At 39.7% G+C, this 21854-nt stretch overlaps 1 protein-coding gene across 1 annotated transcript in view; it reads right to left on the bottom strand.

Moving 5' to 3' along the window:
* CDYL2 (chromodomain Y like 2) overlaps positions 1–11656 on the bottom strand; it is a 39108-nt gene extending 27452 nt beyond the window's left edge. Inside the window, exons 1-2 of the mRNA XM_014307759.2 lie at positions 11555–11656; positions 139–733 (exon numbers count right to left, since the gene is read on the bottom strand). Of these exons, the coding sequence (XP_014163234.1) occupies positions 139–733; positions 11555–11656 (697 nt within the window). The remainder of the gene's footprint in view (positions 1–138; positions 734–11554) is intronic.
* Positions 11657–21854: the final 10198 nt, after the last annotated feature.

The raw sequence follows: 21854 nt of genomic DNA, 5'->3' as shown, positions 1-21854 counted from the left end.
TAGGGAAAGTGTGGATTTTGTTTGTGTGCTTCTCACCATATCAGTTGTGTGACAACAGTTTTTCCACGAGTGGGCCCTACTTGCAGTTGCTGCAATTAACACCCCCTCCCGCACAGAGGAGTTCTTTAAATCACATACCAATTCCATTCACCACAGGGGAATTGTTACTGACTTCCAACACGCTGGGCAAGTTTTGTTCTCCTTCGTGATCATTTATATCCACATTTTGCTGCTGTGAGCCATTCCCAAAATGTCTAGAATCTTTCTCATGGCTGCCATCTCCATTCTGCAGACCATTATGTGGCTTTTTCAGTGGCATAATCTGTAAACCGCTGGGAGTAGTTCGGTAAGTCACAGTTTTAGCAGCCCTGTCATTTGCAGATCCTGGCTTTGCTGCATATCCTCGTTTCTGTTTTTGATGAGATGGATTAATTCTCTTCCTTTTGTGTGTTGATCCTTTAGACTTCCCAGATTCAGAAGGTCTATGTGATATTTTCTCAACAGATGAGCCTCGGCTTTCCCGCAGCAGTTTGGGAGTGCTGCCCTGTTTGCCGTGCCTGGAGCGCTTCTCTCTGGTAACGTGCAGTCTGTTGAACTCATCAATAAATTCCTCACAATGGAGTAGGTGGTGTTCAGGTTCCCAGGTGTCTTCATTGCTCCCATAGCCTTTCCACCTAATGAGATATTCCCATTTGCCCTTCTTGTTCTTCCTTTTGTCTACAATCCTCTCTACCTAAAAGGAAAAACCAAAACTCTGTTAGAAAGAATTGCCATGAACAGATGTGGCAGTACAGGAGTGAAATGCAGAGCCCCAGTGGTATTTTGACAGCAAGGCCACTGCCCCTTCTTAAAACATTAAAAGAGACATAAACACATCCTCAAATCTGATCTGGGCAATTGCAATTGCTCCAATGTGAAGAAACAAGAGAGAGTCTGAGATCATTATTGAAAGCACAATTTCTTTGAAAATCTGGTTGCAAAATGAGACTATTGCTTTACATTCCTCAGCTACCTCTTGTTTCAAAGAGCCAAATAAAGTGGTTTTTGCTGCTTTGTTTGTTACTGATCATTCTCCTGAATCCACACATGTATTTCGTCCCTATAAGCTTCCCCAGTCTTCTTTGTGTCTTGAAACTACCTTGAACAGAGAACTAATGACAACAAATTGCAGTATTTTACAGCAAAGATCTTGTTTGCAGTAGTGTACATCCACTTTGCTGCTTCCAACTTACACAAATTTGTATTTTTAGGAATTCAATATTTAAGTAAATACACAAAATTTTTCGATGCACCAATTAAAAAATAAAATAGCAAACAAAGAGTATTAAGTCAGGATTCTTACATTGAAGGAATGAATTTTATCAGCCTGTGCTGGAAAATGTAATTGTAAAGAACATTTCTACACCAAGGGTTAATGGACTGTATTGGGACTGCATCCTAAATGTGAATTAACAGCATCACTGTACAGTGGAACCTGGATGCTGGTCAAGCCTCAGTTAGAGGGAGAATGCAGAGGAAAATCCAAACATACCACACCAGTGGCAGCAAGTTGGGATTAAACTGCACCAAGGGAAATTCTGATTAAGTCATTGGGAAAAATGTTGTAATGGCAGTAGGAATTAAGTATTGGAATAATACTTGGTAATGTGGGGAAGGTAGGGAGGGTTTTTTGAACACACAGTTTTTGTTACATATATCTGTCATGAAAAGTCAATGCTGGAAGATCAGTTATGCTAAGGAAATTTTCGAAGACTCTCCCAGGTTTTCTTTTTTCATTGTTTAATTTTTAAATTTTGCTTTTAATATGTGGTTTATGAAGGATAAAGATGCCACTAATGAAAAAAAACCCATTATCATTAACCCAAAGCAATATTGTTAATTTAGAAGAATAAATAAGTGGCTAGATCATGTAACAGCTTTCACTGCTCCTCAAAGAAAAATCATCTAATGTGAAGAACAACAGTGGAATCTGTAAGGAGAATTTAACCTTGAAGAAGGGCAATCACAGCAGTGTAAGTAATTGTTCATTTTAGGTCCCTTGTTAGAGGAAACCAATGGATTAATTCTGTCTGTTCACTGCCTGGAACTGTACATTCATAGAAGTCTTGGTGGGTTCCCCAAAGGAGTCTAAATGTAATTAGCAACTAAACATTATACTTCTATCTCAGTTCATTTACATGGGAACTGTGCTGAGATATCTGTCTCTGAGTCATAGTGGACACCTTCCTCCATCTCCAGGGCTCCCACTGCAGCATCTCAAACAGCTCCTTCCTGTGCTCTGGCTTATCAAATATCTACACAGAACCGCCTAAGAAGCAAAGCAAGGCATCCTCTTTACTCTGAATTTAGCACAATCCCCTTCAGGATTGCTCAGAGAGGCAAAACAATTAACTGAAGCTCAGCCTGGGCAAGTTTGAGATCATTTGTCTAAAAGAGGGAAAAGGCTTCACAAAATGAATGAACTGGCTTTTTTTTTTTTTTTCCTCATGTGGGACGTGTGGCTTTCAATTGTCAAACTAATAGTAGACTTATTATGATCTTGTTGACTTTATAGAGAGCAGATGTCCAAATTAGCCTTGGCTTTAAAATACTTTCATCTTCCTATCAGGGACTAGGCAGAAAAACTACATTGAACCACGGAACTCCGTGTGGGCTGCCTGTGGATTTGTTACCTTAATTACTGCAGCTTGCTAAAGCAAGGAGCAAAACACATACATGTGTGTCCTGGGGAAAAAATGAAATTGCTGCTAAACTTGGTAGACCACAGCTATCAGTACTGGAGAGTCTGGGTTACTGCTTTCCTGTTTGTACCAGATAAACAGTGTACATGCATTCCCCTCCCTTTTAATTCAGGACTTTGCACTTGGAACCAAACTCCGTGTCAGTTTGGTGCTACTTGAGAGTTACTTGTCTTTGTTTTGAGGGATTGCACCACCTTTGTTCCCCAACTTGCTCACTGAAGGAAGAACCTCAGAAAGGATGGACAAAAATACCTTTTTTGGGATCACATACAAAAACCATGTCTCCACCCTCACCTTTTTTCACCTGGGCACATATCTTTAACTACACAGATTTCTTATTTTCACACTGTTGCTCTATGTGAAGAGGTTTTGTGAAGGGTGTTGTTTAATATGGAACACACTCAAGTATTTTGGTGATGAGGCATCCTACATTTCAATTAGGAGGATAAAAGGAGAAAATATGAGTAGTCTTTGTTCCTGGGAAATAAAATAATGGCAGTGGAGGATATGATTAACTACTTAAACACATCATGAAAGGAGAATAAAAGTAGTCATGAAATTGGGTCAAATTTAATAAATAGTTTCTGAAAAAATGTTCAGAAATCAAATATATTTGGGTAAGACTAACTCTTTCATTACAGCATTTTCAGAACAAAATTATCAATGTTCAAATTTAACTAACTAAAATGAAGACTAAATAAACTGAAGACAAAATGTTTTGTTTCTGGTCAACCCTCTTTTCAGTTTATTGTTTTGCTGGGGAGAAAATGAAAAAAATGTGGTAGAATCCAAAATTAGTTTGTTTTCCTTGATTTTTTTAGTTCAACCATAATACCCAGTGGCTTGACTAATGATGCATAAAAAGTCTGAGTAGATATTTTCCTGTCCTCATTACTGCCTCATTGTTCACTGAATGCATCTGAGGGTAGCATCAAATACACTTGACCTCTCAACATGGTCTCTTTTCTACCACAGGGCTTTAAGTTCTTCAGTAATATTTATCCCCTTTAGGTGCCACTGGGAAGGGCTTCAGTGAAAGCATAAATATCAGGGTTTTAGCCACACCTGCTACTGTCTGTCTCATTTTCCTTCTATCCACAGTCCACAGTAACACCAAACATCACTACTTTGTTTTTTTAATGATGTGTATTTGTTTAACAGGTACTATGTGAAATAATAATCTTTCTGTATTTACTTAAGGTTGCACAAATCATATCAGTTTTCTTAATGAGAAATAATTATGTGACAGCTAATGATTAATCGAAATAATACTTTAAATCCTCCCCTAGAATAAGCAATACATGTTTCTGAGAATATGCAGCAAACATTTAGGGCTTCAGTGTCTGATTTTCTATTTCCCCCCTCAGTTCCCTCTTTAATCAGAACTGAGTAACATGTTCCCAAAAGTGACCCTGGTAGTTACAGTTGCCAAATCCATGATTTCACTATATTTGCTTTGGAAAACTAAGGAGTTAAATTTAATAAAAGTGCAATGACTACAAACAAACCTTATAGAGGTATCACAGTTAAAAGATTGCTAGAAATGTCATGTACCATCACTTCCCTGGATTCTCTCTCTCCCTGCCGGCTAATTCTGGATGAACTGAGGTTCTGGTATGTTACCATATAAATACTTTTAAAGAGAACAAATAGAATAAGAACATGGCATCTGTGCAAATGCATTTGCAACACACTTTTTAGCTTCCAAGTAGCCTTAAACCTAGCTCTATACACAACTGCACAAATTAGGATGAAAGTCATAAATAAAAAGCCTTTAAAATATATCTGCATTCTATACTTCATGTGAAATAAAATAATACATTAGTGGATTAAAGCACAAATATCTAGAGCTTCATAAACTTAAGTGTTTGCTTATATATGCAGAGTACAACAACCCTACCACCCTTCCTTCACAGAAAATTCTGGATCAAAATCATTTAACCACACAATGTTATTGTTTGCTTATCAAAAAAATTAGATCCAAGCTAAGTTAAAAAAGGATAATTCCTTTGGAATTATTTCTACAACTGTAACTATAATTTCAAAGCACAGCATACTCATCTCAGTTCACAGCTCTGAAGAGCATAAATAAAAATCCTTGTGCTCCCAGAAAACACCTTCTGGGAGATCAGTAAACTTCTAGAAACATTTGGAGGGTTGCATATCTACTTAGTGATTTCCAAAACAAAGGCATGTCATCTCCTCTTCTTGCCATGCACATCCATGTTAGCAACTGAAACTGGAATCACTGGTGTTCAGATGGTCTCTGTTAGTGAACTCTTCAGAGCACCAGAGCAACTGCATGACAGACACTAGGAAAACTGCCTTTCATTACTATGATTACAGGACTTGTACTGGTTTATGTGGGTTTTTTTTCATTGGAGGTCTTTGTCCCATGTTGTGCCTGAGGGTGTTGGAAGGGTGTTTGAAGAAAATGCCAAAGAAGGAAAGGCAGTAAGATTTCTGAGAGAGATAAAGACCATCTGAGTCAACATGTTTGTCTTTTAAAATTCAGTATTGCCCTAACTTCCTCTTTTTGTTACCTTTGCTTTGAGAAATGCTCTGTCTCATTAGCAGTAAATCTTTTGCCTTCTTGTCTTTGTAACTTGTTTTTGTTTTTCTTCTATTTGTATTTGATTTCACAGAATCTGGTAATTGGACCATTTGTTCCAGATGTACAAAAAATATGGCAACATATCTTCTGAAGCAGCCGGTATTCATGTTAGAAAAATAACAGTGGAATGGCTGCTGGGACTCTCTTCAGAATCTGACCCATGGAGTAGGTCCAGCTATGAAACCCCCCCAGTACTAAATTTTTGTTGTTACCTGGAAGGTCACAATGAAAGTGAAAGGCCTAGACAGTCTTAAAAACAAAAGGGAAGCCATTCTTCATTGGAATTACTCTTAGGCAAAACATCAAATGACATCTTCCCAAGAAAACCAGTGAACACGCCATTAATCTCAAAAGACACTGCTATTTATTCAGTTCCCTTTTTTTTTTTTCCTTTTTAAGTATATGAGGTTTTTATTTTCTGTTTTCCAATTTCCTTAGAATCAGAAGAGATCTTAAAACTTAGTAAGGAACTCCTGGAACTTCTGCATTTTGGAGCAAACAGGAATAAGAATATACACAACAGTCTTGCACTGGAGGGAAGATGTTTTTGTACAAACTGATACTGCTCTTGTACAAGGAAACTTGACAGATGACATAGGGATCAGAAAGAGACTTTTTGGTCAACTGGTGTAGTCCCTGTCATTGCAGGCAATTGCATCAGACAAACCCTTTCATAATGGACATGTTTGTGATACAGAACATATTTCTGTCCAGACTTATTGCTCATAGGTTGCACAGCAAAGAGCTGTTCCTTCCTATGCATTGATTTTGTTAAAATGTTTTAGGCTTTCATTTGGCAGGCAAGTATGTTTTCAAAGTTGCAGAAGAAGTGCATGAAAAAATCAAGATCTTTTATAGCAGCAGTTCAAGGTGATCTTGAGAATATTCTTTATATAGAGGAAGAACAGGAATTTTTCCTTTGCAATCCAAGAGTGCATCCATGTCATCAAAAACTGTAATGCAATATGGGGGAGACCTCTCTGGATCTGTTCCTTCACAAAAGGTTTAAATCCTTTTGACTTACAGCCATTATCATCACATACCACATTTTGGAAATCCAAAAAACACAGGGGTTTCTGTTTCTTTTAAAGCACAGTGAAACATTTTATTTATCAAATCTGTTTTCTTTTGTACAATAAATCAGTTTGCTACTGTATTTCATTGGTAATAAGTTGAAAAGAAAGCAAGAAGCAGGACATTCCAAATTCTTGGTGTCCTTTATGCTAAAAAGTGGTCAGTTCTGAACACACCCACAACAAACTTGCTGGCACAACTTATTTCCGCCAAATTCAATGGGAATCTCCAGTTTTCTATTATCTCAGATTGTGTGTGTGGGAAATGTGTGCATTTATCAGCAAAGAATTGCTTAGCACAACCTAGTATGGTTCTGATTCTGCCTATACTTCCTTTAAGTACTACAAGTCAGCAGAGTTATTCCCTATTTACTTACATGCAAGTAAAATCTAAGTAGGAATCCCTGGGATTTAAACCATGAAGATTTTAGTTTTTTATTTTAAAACAAGTTTATAGGAACAGGAGCATGACTTGAAGAGACTTCTAAGCAAACCAGTGTTTATATGAACAGATTCCTGTTCTCTCAGTAGAGCTGCTTGGAATTTGTTAAAAATACTCATGTTTTCAAACAGATTTTGAAATGTGTTAAGTAATACTTAAAAAATAAAAATATGACTATCACTAAAGGTGCTCTTCAACATTAAAACAACTCCAGAAATGCAGGAAGCAATTATTAATTTACATGAAAATTTTACCTGAAATCATTAGAAAAAGATTAATTCTGTTTTCTTTTATATTCACTGGCAGTTTTTTCTTCTCTACCTTGTTTAGTTATGGCTTTTTTTGGTTTTTTGTACAGTTTACACAGTATTTTCCTTCACCATATGGGCTTCATTCAGATTCAACTCAAGGCGAGGACTTCAGTTCAACACTTTTACATCCATCCCAAAGATTAGTCAGAAGTGAAGATTCCACATTAAAAAAACACAAAGGTTTAGCTATAATACTGCATAAACAAATATTTGAACTATTTGCTGTACTGCCACTCAGTGAGTCATTGCTTTGCAAATGCTACTGGTACGACTGTCATAAAACACACCACATGTTCTTGTGGGGTAGGAAAAAATATTTTCTTAGCCCTTTTACAGCAAAGTGGTAAACTTGATCACAGAGATGTGAAAGCCTTGGTTTGGGGAGCCCTGTGTCACAAAATGTGACTAGAGGTGCTGAGGATTTGGGATTTCAGATGTTCACAGGATTTACCAAGTGAACAGGGAGGCTTGCTGGCTCTGCATAGGTGACTTGGCAAAGAGGACATGAGGGACAAGAGGGGCTACAAGGGGACACTGGTCAGTCCTGTATTAAAGGGCTCAAAGTGGATTGTACAGGGATATCTAAGGCAGGGTAATGCAAGAGTTTTGCAGAGATTTTCAAAGACTGAAATGAGAGTTTGGTAATAATGAAGGCTCTGGATTGCAAAACAAGACAAATGGACAATGAGATGTAGTTACTCTAGATCTAGGATGTGAAACAGCAGTTTTTGTGTAAAGAATCTCCAGTGGCAGTATGCATTTTGTAGCTCTTGCACACAGGGAGATTGAACTATTTTTTAAATAATTGTCATGGCTTAGAAATTATATTCTCCAATTTAGTACTCCCTTTAAAACCATTCTCTGTTCTCCCTCCCCCTCCAACTGGGGACACAAAAGGCGAAGACCATGGGATGGAATATGAACAATTTACTGGAAACAGCAATGAGATAAAAATTAACAGTAGCAGCAACAAGAGGTATAAGAAAATCAATAATTCACACAGAAAAACTCCCTGTAAGTAAACAATACCAGACAGCTCCCTCTACCACATTTTCTTGACTGGAAGAAACCCCCTCTCCCTGGAAGTCCCTTTCCCTGTCCCTGGCAATTATGTGAGGGTGTATAGAAAAACATCAGGGTCCTGGCCATGCCCCTTCTGGCCACCACAAAAAATTAACCCTGTCCTGGCCAGAGCCAGGACAACAGTAATACATACCTGACAGAGCAAATCAAAAATAATCCCCGGGTCTGAATGTGAGGGAGGACAACAGTAATCTCTCCCCATCACTGACAGAGAAGAGAGAAGAAAATGCAGAACCTTGTCCACGTTATATGAGTGACTAGACAAGCATAAAGTGATATGAAAAGGATAAATCATATATCCACTTCATACTTTCTATCCAGACTAGAATAAGGGGCAGCTGGTTTGGAACATCCATACAGCAAAAGTAGTAACAGTCAAATTTGTGAATAATACCATGCAGGGACAGGTTTTAAAGGGAAAGGGCTAAAAATAGATGACTTTGTACAATACAGAAGGCCGAGGGGTGATCCTTTGAGTGAAAAGCTGAAGTAGCAGTTTGGAAAGTAGTGGGGTAATAAAGGAAGAAAACTCATGAAACACAAAGGTTTCTTTCAGAATTCAGTAAAATTCTTCATTCTTGTGGTTACACAAATGAAGTTAATGTGGTGGCAGAATACAGGAAAGAGCCAAAAAGAAAGGTAGAGCAGAAAAAGGAATAAAGAAACATGCTTTAGGCAACTATAATGGCGTGACAGGAGCACAGAATATTACAACGAAGTATCCAGGATACCAGAGCAACATCACAGAAAAATGGCACAGAAAATTTCAAAAATTATCCGAGAAGAAGTAATTGTCAAAAAGGAAGAATAATACATCATTATCCCCATAGAAATAGCATTCAGATGAGCAGGGTCAGTAGGCCAAGTTTTGGCCTCAATTATTGCATTGGTTTTCACTGCAGATTTAATTTGTGTTTGAGATTTGAATTCTGCCCAGTGTAAAACCAACTTCCTACTGGGGCTGGGAAGGAACAAACTGTCTTATGGACAGCAGCAAGGGCAGTTATGAAAGCTGTCAATGATCATCAGTCAGATGCATCTTAAATCATCTGAGAGTGCAGCTAATGAGAAATCATCTGCATTTAAAATATGGGGCCAGTGCTCTAAACACAGAGACACAGGGTGTGAAAGCATATACACTGATTTAACCAAGTGTGCTTTGGAGCAGTCAGCTGGGCTCTGAGGAGGCTGTTTGCTTCCAGGGCGGGTGAAAGGCACTGACATGTGGGCTGGTCCCAGTGCCTGCAGTGAGTCAGGCTGAGCACAGCACACTGCAGGGCACACTCTGGCCACAGGCTGCCCTGAAACTCCTCTGGCAATGCAGATCCCCAGGAGCTGCCATCACAGCCACTGATGGTGCTGCCCAGGAGACAACTTGGTTACCCTCCAAGTTAAGGACGTTACCCTCCTGCTCTCTTCAGGCCCTACATCTCTTTAAAGCTGCCTTTGGCAACAGATGGACACCATTCCTTGATCTCAGTGAGTCCTCTGTCAGCCCTGGTAATTCACCCAAGCCAAGGACTTGTTAACTGATGAGTCCTGAGTTCTTTCAGGTCATCATGATTCCTGATGATAAGGTTTCAGCCAAGTGTTGGCAGTACTTCCAGCCAGGCAGTACTTCTAGCAGTAGGGGTTGCTCTAGATTGGAATCCATTACTCCTTTCAGGGAGGTCCTAAGGAACAGCCCTGGGGTTTCTCAGGTGGCAGGGTACAGATCTTGCCATCCTGCTCCAAACTCCTGCCAGATCACTCCAAGGGTTCCTGTGGAGGCATGTGCACATCTCCATGCTGCAGCTACCTCCTGTTTCTGTTCAGAGATGGTGCAGACCCATCAAGCATCAGGGTGAGACTCGAACTCTGATGAAGCTGAGGAACCATTTAGAAATGTCTATGCTCGAAGCACTATTGAATATGTAAGCAGTGAATATATTACTGAGGAAATTTTCCATGTATTTGTTAGTCAGATTCCTAACTTGGCGGCTGTGTGAATATCTCAGCTGCTCCTGGATGCATTTGCAGCAATGTGGCAAAGGGCTTTGTTCCATGTCCCTCCACAGAATAGGGCAATTACAGAATTACATTTTTATAAATGTAGGTTTTTCTAAGATTGATTCCCTACATTTGTCTCACTGGGACTGGGTTAGTGTACGTTCTTTCTGTGGCTCTATGCCAGTCACAAACTGGAGCTGGGGAAGGCTGCAGCTGTCTGCTTGTTATTAACTGAGGGTTAGTGCAGAGACCAATGCACACTGGTGCTCCAACACCCAAACTGTTTTCCAGATACTTCATGAATGGACACTTAAATTCCCACTTTAGCATAACAAACCTCTGAGTTACTTTTAATACTAAGATCCCACTTGCAAATGGTTTATGAGCTTACAAGAAGGACTTTTACCTTCTAGGACTCTTACAAATTGGACAGCTAATTGATCTGATTCTAATGAGTCAGTAAGAATCTTCTGCTGTCCTCACTGTCACGCCTAGCACAAACCATACATGTGGTCAAATACTGGGACAGATGTCTTGAGAAGCTGTGGAATATCCACTCCTAGAGATATTCAGAACTTGACTAAGCAAGACCCTGAGCAACCTAATTAAGTTGGTGCTGCCTTAAGCAAAGGATTAGATGATCTCCAGAAGTCTCTTCCAACCTGCATTATTATATGTTTCTGTAATACATCTTGCCTAAAATATTTACTGGTAATTTACTAATTCTTTATTCATTCTTTTTCACTTAGAAAAGCATCTCCATTTGGAAAACCAAGTTCTGTGCAATCTGTGGAAGTGTGTGTGTGTGTGTGTGTGAGAACTGACTCAATTAATCTGAGTTTAGATTCACCAGGCAGCTGGAAGGGAGCTTCCTACAAGCAGCTTTGAACTTCTAACTTTCTTTGACCTGGTACCATTAGGGTTTGTTTGCCTTCAGTCATACAGCAAGAGCCATCCACTCTTTGAGATGTACAAAAAGATGGGTTTGAAGACCTAGGTCAGCTGCTCATGAATTTTCCTAGTCATTAAATGGATGTTTTTTAGTATTGAGATACATTGTGAAGTCACTCCTCAGTGTCTTTTCAGTGTTTAAATGAACATTCAGTATTCATGGTATAAGGAGAAGAAATGTGCTAAGCTGGGGTGTGAACATATAACATGCTTCATGGCAACAGCTGTATATTTGCTCTTTGTTCAATATGATGGAATCAAAGGCAGGGATAAGAGGGATAAGTTGCCAAACCTTTACCACAAAGCTAAGAGGAAATATGCTAATCAAAATATACTTGTGTTTCCTGTACCTGTCCTGGAGGTTTGTGCTGAAGTAGTAATAGAGTGTCCTGCAGGACAGGATGCTTAGATAGGGCTTCAAGGTCAGAGTTTGTGTTTCTACTCCTCATCATCTCAACGTTCTCTTTGCTTTCATCTGCCTTATCCAAAAAGAACACCCACTCTGTGAAGTAATTTCAGGCCTGGTGTGGAAAATAGGAAAGGTGCACTGAAATATTTAGTATGTAGAGCAGTGTACAAAATAAAAATTTTGGTGAAGCAGATTTGTTTTGAAGTGTAGTGAAAAAAAAAAAAAGAAAAATCCCAAGATAACTTGTTCTGTATATGTGCATGTTGTACTGGTGCTCGCTGCTTTCATCTCACAGTTTGGGGGCAGAATATGCAATATAATGGCCTGATAAGACCAAAAGGTTCCTGGCAAACTTGGGAGGGGTAAAAAACTCACAAGAAAAAGACTACATCTGGATTATATGGCTCTGAAATAACATATGGAATTTCTGATCACACTTCAACTGTTGTTTCTCTCCAAAGAGCAGTTGTGTACAAAGGCCTACATAGAAATAATAACACAGAAAGAAACAATAAGACCCATGATGGAGAGGTGCTATATTCTTAGTACCTCAGCAGAAATACAACAATACTGGGAAAAGTTTTGCTTTTATTATGCTTATAATCTATTATATGTGCTTATATGCTATAGTCCAATGAAGGAACATAAACCTCACCCTTATGGAATATTTTTAGGGCTAATAACTAATGTAAGGTTTCTGGAATAAGTAATATTGCTGTCTAGATAATAAGAAAGTATTTAATGTTTTGAAGATTTCAAGATGATGTGCACATTTCATTTTTTTAAATTTTAATTCCAAGAAAACAAGAAACTTTTGGGGTCATGCAAGAAGGATTTAAACAAACCAAGTTTGTTTTTAGATAATCAGCGGATTTCCCTATAGAGTATATAATTCCCCAATTATCACTCTGAAATGTTATTTTCATAGTTACAAAGCACCATGTAAACCTATCCTACTACATGGACACTAATGCTCATTACTGTTATTTAGCAGCGTTACAGGTGGAGCTTGGAGCAGTGAGCACTTTCCTTTAATATGCAGCATGCCACAACGTTTGACTTGTTCTTGAAATGAAATGGTCACAATATGTTAATCACAAAATCTAGTACAGAGTGTCTGTCAGAAAAGTGCTAATGATTGCCCAGTGTGCCCCAAAGACAGAAATGTTAGTTTTGCTGTGCAAAAATTTGGTGTTATTCTGGAAAAGACCTTGCCCTTGGCTGCTGAATGTCACATGGACTGTGCAGTGCAGGCAGAGGCAGCACAGGCAGCACCCTCTGCTCCAGATCTTTACAGCTCTTGTCTTGCTCATTCCATTAATGCAACAATCATAAATAGTTAGTGCAGGTTTTAAAAGGCAAGTTTGCACCTGTGAATTACTTCTAGAGGGAATCACAGATATTTTATGACACGTGTAAGGATAAATACTGGTTAGATGACACTGGGGGAAAAGGGATGGAATAGTCTCCAGTTTCTCTCTAAATGGCTGGAAAGAGTCTTCCAAAGGTGACAGTAAGAAAGAAGTGTCTGAATCACCTGTACTTCTCCAACATTTTGCTGGAAATATTCCTTACTCAGATGAGCACTGTGAGGTGTTTAATAAATTTTTCTGATGGCCATAGAATATCAAGTTTTTATTCAAGATAATCTGAATATCTGAAATCTTTCTACTTTCAGTTGTTTGGTGATGTACCTTCTCATTTTTTAAACTTTTTGAAATACTATACGTATCAAAATGGACAGTCCTGTCCAAGTTAATCAATAAGCCATTTCAATTTTTTTTGTAAGAGTCAGAAGTGCAATTTATCTTCAACAAAAAATATCTATTTGGCTTCAAATTTTTTTAATACAGTGTCTACAAAAAGTTAGATCTTTAAGGAACAAAGATATTTTTCAGGTTCTCTTCACCCCACAATCTGCATTTTATGATTTTGGTTTGTCTTGGTTTCAAAACAAATTTCAGGAGAAAATGGCCTGGAATGAGTGTTTCCTCTAAGGACAAAAGGGCTTCAATAGCTCCCTTTTCTTCTGTCAATGAGAGAAATGGATATGAGGGGGTGAAAGTGAAAAAACCATTTTTATTAAGAAAAATAAAAATGGAATAAATATTGAATTGTGGAACCTTCCCCCAGAAACCCAAGCACAGCCTCTGGGCTGCAGGCGCTCTCCCCTCAGGGCAGTTCCGGGCACAGCCAGCAGGGGTGCTGCTGGCTCCCGGCGGGCAGGGCTGCGATGATTCCCCCGGGGCTGCAGGGGGCGCTGTGGCGCGAGTCCGGCCGCCTTTCTCCGCGCGGTAACAATGGTGCGGGATGGAGAGGGGGCTTCCTTTACAAACCCACCGGGGCAGCCGATCCCCGAGTGTCCCCTCTGGAGCGTGAAAGGAGCTGTGGCAAGAAACCTCAGGAGCAGAAAGCTGGAACAGCAGGGCAGGCTCACCTGGGACAGCAAGCAAGAGGCAGCAGAATCTCAGCAGCTGTAGCTGGACCATGGCACCTCCCAAACAGCTCCAGTATAGCACAAGCCCTGGAGCAGCACGGTGGGGACTGGGCAGCAGCAGCCCGGCTCTCAAACACGGCAGGGACAGAGTCCCTGGGATTGCTCACCAGCACTAAACGAGGGTGTTCCCGGTCCTGGCGGGCACGCACTGGCTCTGGCCTTCCCAACGGCAGAGCAACAAGAGAAGCCAAGCTGGCAAGCTCAGTCACAGTGCCAAAAAAAAGAACCAAACCAAAAAGACGCAGGCAAAGCCCACAGAAACAGCAGGATCCCTGGTCAGAGATGCCGGCTGTGTATATCCAGTTAAAGGGAACGTGCTGAAATGAAAGGGCTGCCTCCCACCGCACCCCCAACTCCCTCTGGAAACCCCATCTTGGCTCCCAAACATCGTGATAGATTGCCCAAAGCTGGGGCAGGGACAGCTGCCACTCCAGACGCAAAACAGATCAAGAACCCCAAAAATGATATGGGGTAATAAACCATCCCCAAGACATCGTTCTTTCCCTTTTCTTGTGCCCATCTAGTCACAGACTCCTAAGTCAGCAACATTAAATCTAATTATGTAAGTAATTGTGGGCATTGTTCAATGAAGGGCATCCAGTAATAACCTAAATATACTGTGTGTCCAGTGAAAAAGTGTATAATTATAAAGAATTAGAGTCTGAAATCACTTATTATTTGAAACAGCACAAAATACTGCAAGTTTCTGCTCCATTAGAGTGATCTGCACTTTACAGTTTATTCACACACCAGAACTCATTCTCCAACAGTTGGTCACCATGCCTTTCTTCAAACTATAGACTTTTAACCACTGTTTAACATAAAAAGCTAATAATATCCTATTCATCAAATGTTCTAAAAATAATGCTGAGACAGACTGCATATATGAGCTTGCGGTGTCTAGCATTTTAGGTGTTTAGTGTATAGTATAATCTACAATGAAAACACAAAACTATTAAAATAATAGCGATCTGCTGGAGTAAATGACATATGACATAACAAATTTTTTTCAATGTCACCAAAGTTTTCCTTTTTTGACAACTGTTTATTCTGTGGCTGTAAATCTTTGGGGATATAATGTCTTGATAACACTAAAAACTCAAAGAAACATAGATTAAAACACAATACAGATCTAGAACAAGTTTTGCATAACAGGGCACCAAAGAAGTCCCAGAGCCACTCCGTTAAGAGGAACCCATGTTTCTTTGCAGTATGAGGGCCAAGATTTGCTTATTTGTGTGTCATGACATTACTTACAGGCTCACAGTTACAGATCTGAACACCAAAAGGGACAATTATACCCACTGAACCCATCCTGGGCTGCACAGGAACATTCTTCATCCATGTTCTGCATGAGGTCCCAAATTCTGATTTACTTGAACCACATTATTCCAAAGTCATCATGTCTTAATTTGAAGCGATTCACAGAAAGTTCACCATTGCTGGTAGTGAATCAAAGTCCCATAAATAGAATGCTATAACCTTAATGTAAAAAAGTGTGTCTCAACTCTGGTTTTGAAGGGTAAACTTCCAGCCACTGGCACTTTTTATATCTCTTAGTTAATTTCATTTTCCAAACATTAAACCCTGCAAAGTGGTTTGCAACTCACTGAACAGATGGTCTCTGTTTCTTTACATTTTTTAAAATTTGGGAGCTAATGTGATGGTTCTGTCTAAAATTCTGTAACTGCTTTAGAGTCATACTCTGAAACTTCATCCTAGATGTTAGGGTTCATCACTTGTGTTTAAAGTTCAAATTCATGTTATTTTGGATATTATTGGGAGAGAGCACTTTTATGAAGTGTGTAACTATAACTGCATTTATCAGATCAATATAAGTAACTTCTTTTCTTAGTTTTATTTTTTAGAAAAACAATGCACCTCCTCAAAAAATGGCACAACAATTTTGACTAACAAAAATGGAAAAATTAAATGCAAGGAAGATGTGATCAGTTCTGTGCCCCACTTTTACTTCTGGTAGAAAAAGTTTATTACTTATTGTCTTAAATCTGTAGCCATGTGCTCAGTCACATGGCCAAAGAGAAGTCTTCACTGTGCTATACTGGATCACTGCAAACAACTATATAATTACCCACATCTGCCTACAAACTGCTTTACATCTGCACAGATCTGTACCCTGCTGGAAAGAGGAAAACACCCTTGTTTGTCTGCAAAAAATTTAAGCGCTAAAGATGTACTTGGATTCATTTAGAGTCATAATACAACCTAAGTGCAAAAGCTTAAAAAGAAGTCATCTATGAAAGATGCACAACTATAAAAAATTAACAATTTACCTAAATTTTTTTTTTCAGTGCTTGGGTTATTAAAAATTGTATGCCATAAATTCAAAAATACCAATTAAACAAACAAACAGAACACTAGGAGTGTTCAGAAAGCAGACACACGAAACATTCATAAAGTGTAAGGAGTTGAGTTAGTGTCTCATGTATTTTTTACCATAGTAAAGTACATTCACATTTTTTATCCAAAGAATAAGTGTCTTTTGGATATATGTGCCCAAAAATAAGAAAGGGATTGATTTTGCTGACCTGACAGACCATTCACTAGGCACAAGTGATTCACCATCACCTGCATTTGGGAAATGGAGACGTAACAGTGTTTTCTTCTCAATCTCAAACTGACTAAACAGTTTGCTGAGCCTGTTGGGGTATGTAAAAGAGCTGCTGCCACTTTAGAGCAGACAGTAAACCAAAAATTACATGGTTTTCTCAAATGAAATTCATGACTAGTGAATCAATTTCCACGGAAATAACCCAGTTGTGCATCATCAGGGAACTCCACGGGGTAAATGCAGTGAGTGTTTGCATTAGTGGCACATGAGCTCCCTGGTCCAGCACAGCCAAGTGTGAGGAGGCAGAGGGAGCACATCAGCAACACTTCCCTGTCCTTGCAGCATGTTCGTAGCCTACAGGACATTCAAAAATACACCCTGAGTTTAGTTTTGAGGCCAAGTTCTCAGTGGAGTCAGCTGTGGACAGCCTGTGTCATCCTCCAGGCTCTCCTGTGCACGGGGGCAGCAGAGAGAGGCAGTGGGGTGCCAGGGAGCTGCAGATGGGCAGGGGCAGAGCAGGGCTGCCAGGGGACTTCCCAAAGACAAGGCTAGCAACATCCAGGGAAATGCCCTGGCAGCACAAAGGGAAGGCATGGCAAGAGCAGGGCTGAGTGGAGAAGCTCCTTACAGAGCCTTCAGAAGAGAACAAGTGGTTTGGGATTAGGAATGATCTGGAAATGGCTGTGTGGATTGCCCAAACTGTACATCCCTAATGATGAAGTGACTGCCTTTGCCTTGTCCATATGCCACATGGGAGATTTACTGCTTGTCTGTGCTACGCTCACACAAAAATGAGCAGCACAGATCTACCGTAAGGAAAGATGCAGCAATCCAGTTGTGTTCTAGCATGCCATCCTTTTCCTGGAATACAGACACAACCTTTTGCTCCAGGAACGTTCTGGAAAATTGTGAATATTTTCACTTAAGGGCCAAACCCTCAGGCATCTTTTGGTTTTAGATACCTGAAAACCTTTTCAATGGCATGTTGGACGTTTCCCTAATCATGTCAATCAAAAGCTGTAGATTTTTTATTAGAAGTCACAACCTTACACCACTGCCAGATTCTGATAAGTAATTCAAACAGTGTTATAATTGTGCAAAACCAAAGCTCTCCAGCACTGTAACAACCAAGGTCAACTTGGTTGAAGTTTTGTTTTTAAGTGACTTTTATAAAAATATTTAGCCCTAGGGCTTTTAATTTTCTTGGTATAGCTACCATATTTCTCAGCATTTGGTATTAAACCAAACTGAAATAATTTTATAAAAGTGATTTTTTAGTTTGACTGTTCCAAAGTAGACTGTCCAAGGATAGATAACTTAAAATACACATCCATTAATGAAATTGTAACATAGCCAGAAAACAACTGTGATAGTACTTTTAAAAAAAATTATAGTAGTTCATCACCCTGCTTTGCCAAAAGTGAGATAAATGCTGGTGCAATGAATTTTTCCTTTTGAAGGTCAGTCTCCATACTGTACATGGAATGAAGCCCTGCCATTCATGCTTTACAAGAACAATATTAACATTCATGAAGATTTCAGCTTTAATCATGTGAAGAGTTTGGTTAACAAAATTCCAACTCCTTATCTTCTGCACTTCTTTCAAAAGCAGATAATTTTCTTTTTACATGACTGTGGATCTCCTGGACTTCAGTGAGTGTCTGTGACCACGGTGAGCTGTGGCAGTGGAAGCCCTTTGCGGTGCAATGTCTGATCACCTTGATGCTGAGAACAGCTGCTAAAGTGGGTGAGCTACTTCCACTGGGGTTGCTGTGTTGCTGAAATTGGTGCAGCATAGAACTGGTGCAGTTTTTCAGAGCTCTGCAGTGTACAAGGCTCAAAGGTCAGACAGAGAGCGCGGCTTGCAGGACTGAGAACTCCAAAGAAACTTTCAGTCCTACATAGGATTTATTAAGCTCATTAAAATAACACCCAGTCCTAGATGAGCCACAGCTTTACTTACTCTCTGTTGTGGCTCTTGAAACTCAGAGTGTGATTCCCTCACACAATAGCAGTGAGAAGCCACAGATCGAAAGCAGCTGCCACCATATTTGCAGAGGGGAAGGTGCTCTGAGCACTCAGCACTTTCTGTCCCACAAGGGCTGCAGCCACCGCTTTACCGCGTTCTGAGATGTCTCTGTTTGAGTCACAGGTTCAAGTAACCTTCTCAGAAATGGAGCTGCAGATTAGTCACTTAAAAAAAAAAAAAAAAGCCTCAAAACTGGCTGTAAACCAGCCTTGGTTCATCCTCTGCCTCCCTCAGTTAGGCTGTATCTGTCTCCGCAAAGCTGTACTGCACTACTGTATAATCAGAGGGGGAATGAAAAGGTAGGTCTTGCTATCAGTTCTTCTGTGAGATCTAAGGCTTATCACACAGCTCCTCTGCTAACCCTGAGGCTTACTTCTCAAGTACTTTCCAAATCTTGAATAAGTGATATATCAACTACTAAATATCTGTAGGCAATCCCCAGATATCCCCTCAATGCCTGAGAAAGTGTGTGTATTTAAATGTACATCCAAAACATACCTTGGTGATTTCTCAGCACTAAACAACATCCTTGGTGTCTAACCCAGCACTTGGAAAGATCAACTGCCATTACACTGCAACTTTTAAGATGCTTGTTATTGTGGAATGGCTGCCTTTTGGTGGTTACAGGAGCAACAGCAGATGGACATGAAGTAAGAAAAATGTTTACGAAAAGTTATGTTAAAGCTGTTCTGAGCTCCATAAAATCCTAGAATTAATAGGGGAATCTCGACATCTTAGAAAAGTTATATTAAAGCAGAATTTATTTCAGCTAACTAAAGGAATTCTGCCTTGTAGCAAAACTTTAAAAAAATTGTCCTTGGTTTGTCAACTGTCCTTTGGACACGTATCTTCAAATGGTCTGTAGAAAATCAAGGGTTGTGTAATCTAAGATATACCAGCAATGCAAACTGCATATCCAAAATAAAGACTATATGTAAACTACATATCTTATTGATCAGTAAGCAAGACTTTTTTTTCCCCTGTAAACTAAATAGGCTACAAGAGTAGCAGTTAATAGCAGGGGAGGAAATTGCATTATTCATGGTACAAATAGAAGGTTCAGTTCATGTTAAAAGGAGACCTACCTTTCTTCTAAACAGAGCAGGTTGTCAGTGGTGTTTGACATGAGTGGATGAAGCACAAAAACTAACAGCAGCACAGTTGCAGAACAATTTGAATCACAGCCCATAGCAGCTTGTCAGTAAGTGGTCACCCTGTGCCACTGCAATACCTGATACGCTTCCGAGAGGCACTCATAGAAATACTGAAAGTGATGTCATGTCAGAAAGCCAAAGCACGGCATGGTCAAACAATGCAGGAAAAAGATCTGTCATCCTTTGTGGCGCCCATGACAAAGCTGGGGAGATGCTATTCAGCTCGGAGAAAGAAGAGTCTTCCATCAGTTCTGCAAATTTCTTAATGCTTCCTGAGGCAGCAGGAGGCAGCTCATAGGAGATTATGAACTGTAACTGGTAGTCCACATGTTGAGCCATGCTGCTCTTCAATGAAAGCACATTCTCAGTGTAACAAAAGATTGATGAGAATAATAATGCAAAGCTTGGGATGTGTACAATGAAAAAAAAGGGGTGTCTTCCTTGGAGCTTGTAATTTTTATTATCTTGATCCATTTGATAAATGCCATACAACAGACTGTTCACACAGACCTTAGTCAGCAGGGAGAGATGACAAGGTCACCTTGGCACTCCTGCTTTAACCCATCATCTGATGCAATGCATACGAAAGGCAATGGAAGTCATTTGCTGCTGGTGAAAAGTCTCCTTCCAATGGCCTCCAAATGCTGAGTGAGGCCAGGGGAGGAGCACAGCTCTCTGATGCTCCTGAGTTCCAGCAGGCCACACAGGCAGCCTGCTCACTGTGTATTCTGATGGTGTATTTACACTTCAGCTTCCCTAAAAGCACTAACACATCACTAGTGTGTGCAGAATGCTGCAGAAGGTCCTAAACCAGCAAAAAGTAGAGGAAGGAGCTGATCCAAATCATATGGGCTCTGAAGGTGTTGCTCAGCACATTGATACTCAAATATTTTCCTCTGAGAGAGCCACATTTCCTACAGTTAATTGGTGATCACCATTTTTGACACCAAGAGGCAAATAAAATGCAGCACTGGGAAGGCCAAAAAAGCTGGCCAAGGACCTCACTCTTTTCCTTTTCTTAAGAAACCCGAGGGCTTCTTTGTGTGTAGGGTGAAAGAGAAGCTATTTCATTGGTAGATGTTAAAACACATTATCAAGCACAACTTTCTCTGGTGTTTCTGTTACACCTTCTGTGTATCATCAGTGCACAGATGATTATGGCTTCTACTGCACATAAGACATTAACAGACCATAAAGGTAAGTTAGAGGAACATTCAGTCATATTGAATTTTGCTACCTGAACTGCCTGTCTATTTAATTACCTACCTCACACTGTTTTTATACACAAAGACAGAGAAGTGGTCATTTTGCAGTTCCACTGTAAAAAATGAAACAAACAAAATACCCTAAAAACCACACACAAAAACACACCCCCAGAAATAATTTCTTTTTCATGGCTTCTTTCAGTTTCCTGTCACTTTTATCACTGTTTCCATACCATGATGCATTTTGCTGACTGTACAAACACTGCATACCACCATGTATTAATCTGCAGCAAACAGCAGCATAAGTTCTGCATGTGACCACATGAATACAACACTGTCAAGTTCTTCATCATCTCTACCATGTCCTTTCTGACTGTTGCAGTACAGTACATTGGTTCTGACTTGTCAGCACAGTACAAAATGATGAACCAGTGCTAATATTTACTGAACACAATAGCGCGAGTTTTTCCTCAACTTTCCCAATTTTCAGACTGTGGAAAGCTTGAGTTTATGCACCTGGACCCTATTACAAACTCTTGCTTCCAGTTACTGCAGACAAATCACAAAGTTCTTGCCCCTCCTCAGCCAGTATTTATCATTCCTTCAAGAACTTTCAGGTTATTTCCCCTGGAATCTCGTGAAGACATTTTTGATCATAAATGTAGTTTTCCCTCTAATTCCTGGTACTTAATTTGAGATCTAAAGTTTCCCTCCTGTTCCCTGTATAGCTTTTAATATGTGAGTCATATTCCAATTTCATTTGAAACTTTGCTATGTTGCACCA

This window comes from Geospiza fortis, unplaced genomic scaffold, assembly GCF_000277835.1.
Source record: "Geospiza fortis unplaced genomic scaffold, GeoFor_1.0 scaffold97, whole genome shotgun sequence".
NCBI classification, from domain to species: domain Eukaryota; kingdom Metazoa; phylum Chordata; class Aves; order Passeriformes; family Thraupidae; genus Geospiza; species Geospiza fortis.
The sequence above is the reverse complement of the archived record's forward strand: the minus strand, read 5'-3'. Positions and strand labels throughout refer to the sequence as shown.